General features: G+C 41.3%; 1 protein-coding gene across 1 annotated transcript in view; it reads right to left on the bottom strand.

The window, feature by feature from the left end:
* Positions 1-5,869, bottom strand: part of LOC124555123 (aminoacylase-1A-like) — a 112,295-nt gene extending 106,426 nt beyond the window's left edge. The window contains exon 1 of the mRNA XM_047128928.1: positions 5,723-5,869. Within this exon, the coding sequence (XP_046984884.1) occupies positions 5,723-5,813 (91 nt within the window). The 5' untranslated portion in view covers positions 5,814-5,869. The remainder of the gene's footprint in view (positions 1-5,722) is intronic.
* Positions 5,870-12,158: the final 6,289 nt, after the last annotated feature.

Consider the following 12,158-nt stretch of genomic DNA (forward strand, 5'->3'; position numbering starts at 1 on the left):
CATGAGCAGCGCCTATTAGACGGAGGGGGTCCGACAGCCGATCAGTTAGTCATTCCACCAGGAAGGAGGTACACCGCTCGTGTTGTCTGTAGTTAAACCATGCCTAGACGGTCATTACCGTGGTTCGATCACGTCCGCATTGTTACTTTGTGCCAGGAAGGGCTCTCAACAAGGGAAGAGTCCAGGCGTCTCTGAGTGAATCAAAGCGATGTTCTTCGGACATGGAGGAGATACAGAAAGACAGGAACTGTCGATGACATGCAGCTTAGGCCGCCCAAGGGCTACTACTGCATTAGATGACGGTTACCTACGGATTATGGCTCGGAGGGACCCTGACAGCAACGCCATCATGTTGAATAATGCTTTTCGTGCAGCCACAGGACGTCCTGTTACGACTCAAATTGTGCGCAATAGGCTGCATGATGCGCAACTTCACTCCCCACGTCCATGGCGAGGTCCACCTTTGCAACCACGACACCATGCAGCGCATTACAGATGGGTCCAACAACATGCCAAATGGACCGCTCAGGATTGGCATTACGTTCTCTTCACCGATGAGTGTCACAATCGTTGGAGACGTGTTTGGAGGCAACCTGGTCAGGCTGAACGCCTTATACACACTGTCCAGCGAGTACAGCAAGGTCGAGGTTCCCTGCTGTTTTGGGGTGGCACTATGTGGGGCCTACGTACGCCACTGGTGGTCATGGAAGGTGTCGTAATGGCTGTACGATATGTGAATGCCGTCCTCCGACCGACAGTGCTACCATATCGGCAGCATATTGGAGAGACGTCCGTCTTCGTGGACGACGATTCGCGCCCCATTGTGCACATCTTGTGAATGACTTCCTTCAGGATAACGACATCGCTCGACTAGAGTGGCCAGCATTTTCTCCATGCATGAACCCTATCGACCATGCCTGGGATAGATTGAAATGGGCTGTTTATGAACGACGTGACCCACCAACCACTCTGAGCTATCTACGCCGAATCGCCGTTGAGGAGTGGGACAATCTGGACCAACAGTGCCTTGATGAACTTGTGGATAGTATGCCACGACGAAAACCGGAATGCATCAATGCAAGAGGACGTGCTACTGGGTGTTAGAGGTTCCGGTGTGTACAGCAATATGGACCACCACCTCTGATGATCTCGCTGTATGGTGGTACAACATGCAAAATCAATGTGTGGTTTTCATGGGCAATAAAAAGGGCGGAAATGATGATTATCGTGATTTCTATTCCAATTTTCTGTACAGCTTCCGGAGCTCTCGGAACCGAGGTGATGAAAAACTTTTTTTGATGTGTGTATTTATTGGAATATTATAGCTATAACCAATTCATGTATGTTTTCCAAATGACATCTAATGCTGATGAAGTATAATTATGGCTATGCGTCAGAAGATAATTATCTTGGCATCAGTCTGATTTCAGACAATATGCCTGTGCAGAAAACGTGTGGTAGTTATGATCTCAAACGCAAATTTTCAGTGGCTGAAACAAATAGTGATTTAATGCTACAATTTTAAGAATCCATTGTGTAAATGTGCGATTTTTAACATTATTTTAGCAACGCCAGCCACTAAGAAGGTAACATATGTCACCTGTGATAACGTGTATTTTTCTGTAAGCCAGCTCATTTTAATGTTTGCTAAGAGAACGCAGTCGAAAAGCGAGTCCAGAAGTCAATACCAATTATGGCTCTTATTGAGTTTTGAACTTTGACTGTGCACTTTTCCAACTACCTGAACGTAGAACTGTCTGTGGACTCCACGTGCTGTGTCGTTTTGCCACCTGAGAGCGATTCAAGGTTGTTGACATTAGCATAAAGAGCACTAGTAACACTGCTTTGTTTTCAGGACAGTTTGCGGTGTTGACTTGTTTGATGCTGTCTTTTCTTTCCGCCTACCTCGTTTTAATCTTTTAATGTATAAGAACATTCTGAAACGCTGTTCTGCGCATTCTGATCCTTATCCGCCCCTCTAACCATCTTTAATCTCTATGGCCCCTTTCAGGGTCATTATAACTGTTCCTGAATGCCGAAGTAAATTTTTCACTGACCTGTTGCCTGGAAGGAGGCAACAGACTTCTTACCACACTTTTTGTTTCTAAGATCTTTTCATTTCTTACTATTGCCTGCCCGATTAATTTTTAATGTACTATAGCCCCACATATCAAATACTTGCACTTTTCCGACAGTTCATGTTTTATTTATATATAATGGTGAGCTCAAAACGTATCCACTCAAACTTCTTTCTCAATTCTTGTCAATGTTTTGTCCTGTTAAGCATCTTTTGTTGAGGATAGCTAGTTTCTCCTTTGGAAACCTATTTCTTATAGCTTCCTTACTTTGGTCAAACAGTCTAATGTTGCTTAAAATGCTAAATACTTTTTTCCACTGCTTCTAGTGCTACGGTCTATCTCATTCAAGTAAGCCCTCCCTACTTTCGTCTATAACACCAGTGTCGTCTCCGAACCTTGTCAGCAATAAGTAGAGCAATGGTCGGGGCTTTGCGCTTCCTTTGCATCCCAGAAATTCCCGCTTCAGAAAAAAAGGCCTTAATGAGATCTGGGTACATGAAGATCCTGTGAAATTTTATGGAATATTGTGTTTCGTGTGCCCTTCAATACTGCTCAGTTTGAACCCAGCTCTGTTTGCTTATTGTTGTAAAAAAATTAAAAGTCTGAGATGGTGACGAAATACACCTGCACATACCCATCCTCAGAGATTCATAGACTACCGTCACGCAAAGCGCGTGTAGTGGAAGAAACAGGCTTGGCAACAAGCGAATTGCGAAGATTAATATGAAAATACATTTTATATCATTATTCACTTTATAGAAGATTGAGATAACTACGTGGCGAAGAAGCAGTTATTGTAACATTGACACACACGTCAGAGTGGCGTCGTATCAAGAAACTTCACTTGGAAGTGAGCCTCTTTGTACACTTCTGTTGCCAGCTAATAACTTTTTTCTAGAACCAAATTTAAGCCTGAAAGAGCTAATTCAACTTAAATCCATACCGTATAATTCTTTTTGGTTTCTACTTTACCTAATGCGAAATTGTACCATCGATCTGGAAGTGGCAGGAATGGCAAGAATATATTGTCCTTAGTAGGATCCTGTCAAGAAAAGCACTGACGTGAACACACTTTGAATCGATGACTTTCCAGATCTCTCCTGGTGCAGATGGTGGAGGTGACAGAGGATAGGAGACAGTTCAACGTCAATAATTATGAGACAGTGACCTCCAGCTCATTTGGAAAACCATGGGAGGTGGAACTGCTGTTGTAGTAGTAGCACCAACTTTTCGCATAATGTTATTTAGGGGATACACCGCACAACTGCGATCTCTTCGGTTAGTGAACAAAGCAGTCGCTCGACATAAAAGTTTTCTGGGTTTGGTACCAAACCCAGAAAACTTTAAGGTCGACTGACTCTGGCCGCGGAAGCCTACGCAATTATAAAAGCAGTCGCTGTTTAGCTGTCCCCTTGTTCGTTTCCGGTTCTACACGGAGAAGTGTGGTAAAAAACGATTAAATGAGACGGTACAATAACCAAATGAACAGTTTTTATAGTTTTATATTGTACCTGTATTACATATTGACCTCCGCAGAACTCACAATAACTTTTTTTCTTTATTACGTGACATACGGGGAACTTATGGGTTTTTGCGACTAAACACACTCATCACCGAGACATACTCTGCATGATTCACTTCAGAGACCACCGAGCTTTCCATACTGCTCTAGCAAAATGTGACCTTAACTACAAACCAAAGCATTTATTTAAAACAACTACCATCTATAACTACATACATATTCTGCAAGCCAGCGTACGGTGCCTGGCGAAGCGTACGTTGTACCATTACTAGTACTCTCCTTTCCCGTTCAGTTGCACAGAGTGAGGGAAAAACTACTATCTGTATGCCTCTGCACGAGCCCTGATTTCTTTGTATTCGTGGTTCTTACGTGAAATGTAGGTTGGAGACAACAGAATATTTCTGCAGTCAGCTTCAAATGACAGTTCCCTATACTTTCTCAAAAGTGTTCCCCGAAAATCACGTCGCCTTCTCTCCTGGTAATAGGCTGAAATACTTTAAACGAGCTAGTTTTATTGGTACAGTCTCATTAGCAGGAGATCCACAAAGAAATACAATAATTTCACCGCCTATGTCCCGCGACAACGTTCATGATTAGTGAGAACTAAAGTGTACTTGCTTGTATAGGAGATTGTCCTACACTCCTCGATCGCGTCAAGTAACTTACCGGCATTGACTCAAGAACTACTGTTGAATCGAAATTTGTCTTACTGTGAAATTATACGGTTAAGGATAACGGCTTATGAATGCTTGAGAACATGACAGGACACTTATTTTCTCAAAAATGGTTCAAATGGCTCTGGGCACTATGTGACATAACATCTGAGGTCATCAACCCCCTAGAACTTAGAACTACTTAAACCTAACTAACCTAAGAACATCACACACATCCAACCCGAGGCAGGATTCGAACCTGTGACCGTAGCGGTCGCGCGGTTCCAGACTGAAGCGCCTAGAACTGCGCGGCCACAGCGGCCGGCTTATTTTTTCACAAAGACGAGTAACATTTCATGTCTATTTCAGTAACTACAGGTCGGATTAAAAACTTTGTGACTTCTTCTGTGTTTAATACTTAGTTATTGGCTTGTTGCTAAAGGGTAGGTCGTGGAAAGCTTATTAATATCTTGATGATGTTGAGACAGCTACCAGCCACAAATTTATTTAAAGTTCCTTTATTCAATAGGTACCGTTACCGGTTTCGAACCATTACGATTTGTGGCTGGTTGCTGTCTCAACACCACCAACACTTTTCTTCAAATAACAGCCACGGTCTCCAATCACGTCATCATATGACAAAATCGCATTATATCTGTCATTACCGGTACCGGATTAAAGTTTCTCGTCAAAGTTTAAATAGGTCATGTCAAGGTCTGTACTATCTATATTTGCACCACTATTGGAATTTACATGGTGCTGCATGCCCAGTGTAGTGAATCAGATTTTATCACGATGGTTTTCGGGGAATGTAGGGTTGGGGAATAGAGGAAGGTACAAAGTCGCTACCACTGCTATAATCATGTACAGATATCACAGTCAGCGTAGGTAGCAAGAGCATGTAATGCAGCGATGAAACCTGGAGGAAAAATTAATTTTGTCCACTAGTGTGGAAACAAATCCTGTGATATATTAAGATTTTATGCATAACAGCACACAGCGCCGTGGCCCTCTGTCCTTTCGCACAATACTAGCACACACAAACGCTGCATGATCCATGTTGACTTTGCTTGGACGTCAAATCTTAACAAGGACTTTACGAGCCGTGTGGTGTAGCAGGGGCGAGAATTAATAGATCCGGTGCCACTTATCGGTTGTATGACTCCCGAAGGTCAGAACAATCACAACTTCCTTTACTGTTTTAAGTTCCCCCTTACCCACTTGCAAGGCTGCCAACCTCGGCGCACTCCTGGTCCAGATCTCTAAACCCTCTGCGCACATTCGTCAAGCAGAAAACTCTCCTAATGTTATATCAGAATCCAATGAATGTCCAGAATTCTAACAGAACCTGTAGGACTTCAATTATGTTTCATTAAGATTAGTAATAATTTATTACTTTAGCGTAATCATCGTACTTTCTCATTATTAGAAATCGATTTTTACGACACGATACTAATATATTTTCTTACCGTAATTTATATTTGGTTGCACTGATGGTATCCTCAAATATGTCCTAAAATTAGTAACTGCTTCATCTTCAGCTTTAGCAGAGGTCGCCATGACTTGTGCCCTTCACGTCTGCTCTGTGTGACCCCCACGTTGGTAACTGGCTCTGTCAGTTGCTGCAGCAGAGATATTGTCAGAGAGTCTCAACAGTTGACTTACGCAACATTATTTACCGACTGTCGTAATCTTTGCCAGTGAGGACTAGATTTGATTTATTTCACAGTAACAGATAACGTGTGGCCTGTTTAGTTGTACAAATGGAGTTATGTAATGGAAAGAGCTATATATACACCACGACACGAATTTTACAGAATTTCAAGATTTAGCTTTAGTTCTGGTTTTTGCAATATCGATAATAATATGTGAAGTAAGTTATCCGCTGCATTAAGAAACATGAAAGTTAAATATAATACCTTAACACCAACAACATTTAAGTTTCCAAAGTATATCGAAAAAGATATGAAGAAGGCGCAGCTGTCGCTCAAGTTACATTGGCGACAAATTCGCGTTGATTGCTCCATTTTTCCTGCTAGGTGCGATATAGTGTGAGAAGTGTAAAGGAGCATTATGTAAATCGAAAATTAAGCGTAGTGAATAACCAGTATTTTACTTTCGTAATGTGAGCTCGAAGTTGCAATATACAAACGCTTGATTAAATAGTTTGTAAGAATATTTACGAAATAACTAGAAATTACACTGAGAAGAAAACACTGCATCAGAGGTTGACGACGCACAATTATAAGTCAAAGGGCTTAGGCCTGCTGCCAGCACTGACAATGCGTATCTGATTTCGTAATAAGGTCTGATTTTATTACCGGATGGCGGGGGATTCGTGAGTGTCAATAGCTGCAGTATAGCTGCTCGTAACCAGACAGGTTTACTGAAAACAAGGTGCTAAAAATAACATTAAAAGAAGAACAAAAATTCAAATGTTAAAAACAGTTGATTCTGCTGTGGTGGTGGCTATGGTAACTATAGTGTTAATGAGCTCCCGAGTGTTGTATCAATCACAGAACCAAAGTCTTTTGTAAGTACTGCGTTACTTTTAAACGACGATAAGAAACATTCTCAACCGAACAGCTGACATGGTGCAGCGGACAGCGCATAGCTGTCAATCTAGAAGCGGTCGCCCTCTCGTGACAGCTGCGAGCGTTTAGTTTCCTTGCAGCCGCCAGATGGTGTACGCTGCTCGATTGCAACGCTCTGAATTCTTTCCTCGGCCCCAACAGTTGCTGTTCAACTAGGTTTGAGGCTTTCATGGCACGCTACCGCGGCACGATGGTCTCATAGGTTAAAAATCATGATAGAAATCGAATGGTCGGATGGATAAATACTGGACGATGCTAAACATTTCATCGCTGGGCGATGTCAGCCTTTCGGCTGAGAATTTTTCTAATTGTTATTTAAATGTAACACAGCACTTACAAAAGACTTAGTTCTGTGGTTACTACAACAATCAGGAACTTATTAACGCTATAGTTACCATAGCCACCACTGCAAGAAAATCAACTGTTTTCAATGACATACTTTAACTCTTTACAGAGTTTTATGCTAGTGGGATAAAAGCCAATATTCCTGTTCGTAGGCTGCAGATGTGAAATTTCCCACTCACATGAATTTTCATCTACCGCGACAGACGGTAAGTATCCGCGGTTAGTTAATTGAAAACTATATAAAACAGTTTAATTCCTCAGAGCACTTCGCAGCTATTATTCATTACGAATTCGTTTGATCGGAGTACGTCTTTGACTGTCTTAATACCAGTGATGAATACCGTACATTTGGAACAACCTACGTCTGCACCTAGCAGTGCATCATTTGTCAGGGCTTCTTCCCTTTCTATTCGCGAACGGAGCGCGGAAAAACTGATTTCTTTTCGCCTGTGAACGCGTTTCCGTTTCAATTAGTCTGGGGGGGGGGGGGGAGGTCTTTTACGTTATGCCGTTTCTTTACATTTCGTAAACAGGCTTTCACGGGATGGTTGGCATCCACTTCAAGCATATGCCAGTTCAGGTTTTCTTAGCATCGCAGTGACGCTCGAACCTCAGTGAAACGAATTTGCATCTACAGTATATCTACATGTCTTCTCGACAGTTCACAATGAAGTACATGGGAGAGGGTTCATCGAACCACCTACTGTACCATTCTCGAACAGCGCGTGGGAAAAACGAACGCTTAAATCTTTCCTCGTGAGCTCTGATTTCTGTCTATTGCTATACTACTGTATTAACATTATCCGATGTTTAACGTTGTTACCAAGAACGTCGAAAAGTTCTTGACCGATTTACTGCAAATGTTTGCACGATATTCCAATTAACGTTCGAACAGACATATGCTAAAATTTTTTTAATATATATGGCATATAAATATGTGAATAATAACACATAAAGAGGAAACAATGTTAGCAAAAATTTCGAAAATTTCTTGACCGATTTACTTCAGATTTTTACCCGATGTTCTAATAAACAGATGGACGGATGGGAAGAGTTATTAGCAAAAAACTCGGAAAGTTCTTCTCTGACTTACTTCAAATGTTTATATGATACTCTAAAAAAGATACAGACGGACGTAGGGTACAATTTTTTTAAACAACAATCTACAAGTTTTCTCTTAAAACTGACTTCGAGAAACAAAATGCTGTGTTATGCAGTGCTGTGAAACTGTGTAGTTTCGTTTTCTTTCTCGCAGCAAGTTTTAGGTACGATAGCAGGGTATCTAAACCACTGGACAAATTGTTTCTCCCGTATATATTCTTTTTCCTTATATATATAATTTGAAACAAAAAATTATATGAACAGCTATGTTCTGATTTGTTGTTTCTCTCATAGTCGATTTTAAAGGAAAACAGGAAATTTGTGTTTATGGCTTATCGGTTTATGATTAAGGAAAGGCAAACCTACGTTTCTAGCATTTGTAGACTTAGAGAAAGCTTTTGACAATGTTGACTAGAATACTCTTTCAAATTCTGAAGGTGCAGGGGTAAAATAAAGGAAGAGAAAGGCTATTTACAATTTGAATAGAAACCAGACGACAGTTATAAGAGTCGAGGGGCATGAAAGGGTAGCAATGGTTGAGAAAGGAGTGAGGCAGGGTTGTAGCCTATCCCCAATGTTATTCAATCTGTATATAGAGGAAGCAGTAAAGGAAACAAAAGAAAAATTTGGAGTAGGAGTCAAAATCCACGGAGAAGAAATAAAAACTTTGAGGTTTGCCGTTGACATTGTAATTCTGTCAGAGACAGCAAAGGACCTGGAAGAGCAGTTGAATGGAATGGACAGTGTCTTGAAAGGAGGATATGAGATGAACATCAACAAAAGCAAAACGAGGATAAATGAATGTAGTCGAATTAAATCAGGTGATGCTGAGAGAATTACATTAGGAAATGGGACACTTAAAGTAGTAGATGAGTTTTGCTATTTTGAGAACAAAATAACTGATGATGGTCGAAGTAAAGAGGATATAAAATGTAGACTGGCTATGGCACGGAAAGCGTTTCTGAAGAAGAGAAATTTGTTAACATCGAGTATAGATCTAAGGGCCAGGAAGTCTTTTCTGAAAGCATTTGTATGGAGTGTAGCCATGTATGGAAGTGAAACATGGACGATAAATAGTTTGGACAAGAAGAGAGTAGAAGCTTTCGAAATGTGGTGCTTCAGAAGAATGCTGAAGATTAGATGGGTAGACCATGTAACTAACGAGGAGGAACTGAATAGAAATGGGGAGAAGAGGAATTTGTGGGACAATCTGACTAAAAGAAGGGATCAGTTGATAGGACATGTTCTGAGACATCAAAGGATCACCAATTTATAACTGGAGGGAAGTGTGGAGGGTAAAAATCGTAGAGGGAGACCAAGGGATGAATACACTAAGCGGATTCAGAAGGATGTAGGTTGCACTAGTTACTCGAAGATGAAGAAGCTTGCACAGGATAGAGCTGCATCAAACCAGTCTGTGGACTGAAGACCACAACAACTATCACGGAATCTGCATTGTCCAAAACTTTGTAAAATACTGTCACTGATGCTATAACCTCACAGGCAGGAGAGATTTCTCATATTCCGTAGACCAATGATCCCAACCGATATACTCATTTATTTTAAGCGCCTTCAGCTTGCAATCAAGGTTTTGTTGGCAATAACAGTAAACAAGGCTCAAGGTCAGCGAGATAGGGGAAGAGGAAATGGACAGAGAAGGCAGGTGGATATAGAGAGGGGAAGGAAGAGATGGACAGAAAGACTGGGGGGGGGGGGGGTACGAGGAGGAACTGATGGACAGAGAGAGTGGGAAAAGGAGAAGATAAGCAGGGAGAGGGGAGAAGAGGAGCTCGACAGAGAGAGAGAGAGAGAGAGAGAGAGAGTGGGAAGGGGGAGAAGGAGAGCAGAACATATCCAATTCCCTATGCTTTCACATTTGGAGGAAAACTTGATGATCATAATTTTGTGAAAAGATCTCGCCACAGCGAAAAACGCCTTTGCTTTAATGATTGTCACATGAACTCACTTGTCATATCCGTGACACTCTCTCCCCTCTTTCGCTGTAATACAAAACGAGCTGAAATTTTTTGCACTTTTCCGATGTCCTCCGTCAGTCCCATCTGATGCGGATCCCACACCGCTCAGCAATACTCCAGAAGAGGACGGACGAGCTTAGTGCAGACCGTCTCTGTAGCATACCTCTTGCATTTTCCAAGTGTTCTGCCAATAAATCGCATTCTTTGGATAGCTTTCGCCACAACATTCTTTGTGGTCGTTCCAGTTTAAGTTATTCGTAACTGTAATCTTTAAGTAATTTCAATCCTTAAGTATATAATTGAATTCACATCCTTCAGATTTGTGTGATTTATCGTCTAATCGAAATCTAACGGATTCCTCTTAGTACACATGTGCATGACTTCACACTTTTGATTATTTAGAACCAATTCCCACTTTTTGCACCATACTTACATCTTGTGTGAATCATTTTGCAATTGGTTTTCCTCGTCTGATAACTTTTCGAAACGATAAATGACAGCTCATCTTAAAACAATCTGAGAGGGCTGCTCAGATTGTCTCCTAAATCATTTATATAGGTTAGGAACAGCGAAAGCGTGTAACTCCTCCTGGGGGAACGACAGATGTCACTTCTGTTTTACTCGATGACTTTCTGTTAGTTACTACGAACAATGACTACGAACTGTCGGACAAGAAATCACGAATCCAATCGCACTACTAGACGAGACTCCGTGAGCACGCGAACTGGTTAGAAGTCGCTTGTGAGGAACGGTGGCGAAAGCCATCTGGAAATCTCGAGATATGGAATCAGTTTCAGATCCCTTATCGACAGCACTCAGTAGTTGGTGTGAATAAAGAGCTAGTTGTGTTTCACAAGAACGATATTTTCTGAAACTGTACTGCCTGTTTCTCAAGAAATAAGTTCATAATATTGGAACACAATAGAGTATGTTCCAAAATCCTACTGTAAACCGACGTTTGTGACATGGGTCTGTAATTTAGCGGATTACTCTTAATTTCTTTCTTGGGCATTTGTTTGACCTGTGCAACTTCTCAATCTTTTAGGTACGAATCTTCCATCAAGCGAGCGGTTATACAGGGTGGTCCATTGATCGTGACTGGGCCAAATATCTCACGAAATAAGCGTCAAACGAAAAAACTACAAAGAACTCAACTTGTATAGCTTGAAGGGGGAAACCAGATGGCGCTATGGTTGGCCCGCTAGATGGCGCTGCCATAGGTCAAACGGATATCAACTGAGTTTTTTTTAAAAATAAGAACCCCCATTCTTTATTACATATTCATGTAGTACGTAAAGAAATATGAATGTTTTAGCTGGACCACTTTTTTCGCTTTGTGATAGATCATTTATAGTATTCCAGTAAATTGCCAATGGAGGGCAGCTGGTGACTTGTTTAATCCATGACTGAATCGTTGTTAATAATCGTTTTCATATAACCACAATAGTTTTATCCACAGCCAAGACATATGTTTTATGAAATGAACAGATTTACATTTCTCTAGACTGAGGCAGTTGACAAATCTGTGCGTCACAGAGTAGTGAGGCAGTCGATAGCGAAAACTCTCGATTTGGATTCCACAGTAACGACGTTCATATTTCCGTGCGACCATCTAGGTTTACGTTTTACGTGATTTTCCTAAGTCGATCAAATGAACGTCTTGGTGGTTCTTTTGGGAAAGGTCGCGACTGACTACCTCCTCTTCGTCCTCCAACTGAAGTCTCTAATGATCTCGATGTCAACAACACCATAAACTCTAACATATCTTTGTTATTTCCACGTCTATACTCTGCGAATCACTATAATATGTGTGGCTGAGAGTATGTTTTATACTGCGATATGTAATTTCCCTGTCACTGACAGACGACGCGCTGGAAAAATTGTAGCTT

Source organism: Schistocerca americana, chromosome X, assembly GCF_021461395.2.
Source record: "Schistocerca americana isolate TAMUIC-IGC-003095 chromosome X, iqSchAmer2.1, whole genome shotgun sequence".
Taxonomy (NCBI): Eukaryota; Metazoa; Arthropoda; class Insecta; order Orthoptera; family Acrididae; genus Schistocerca; species Schistocerca americana.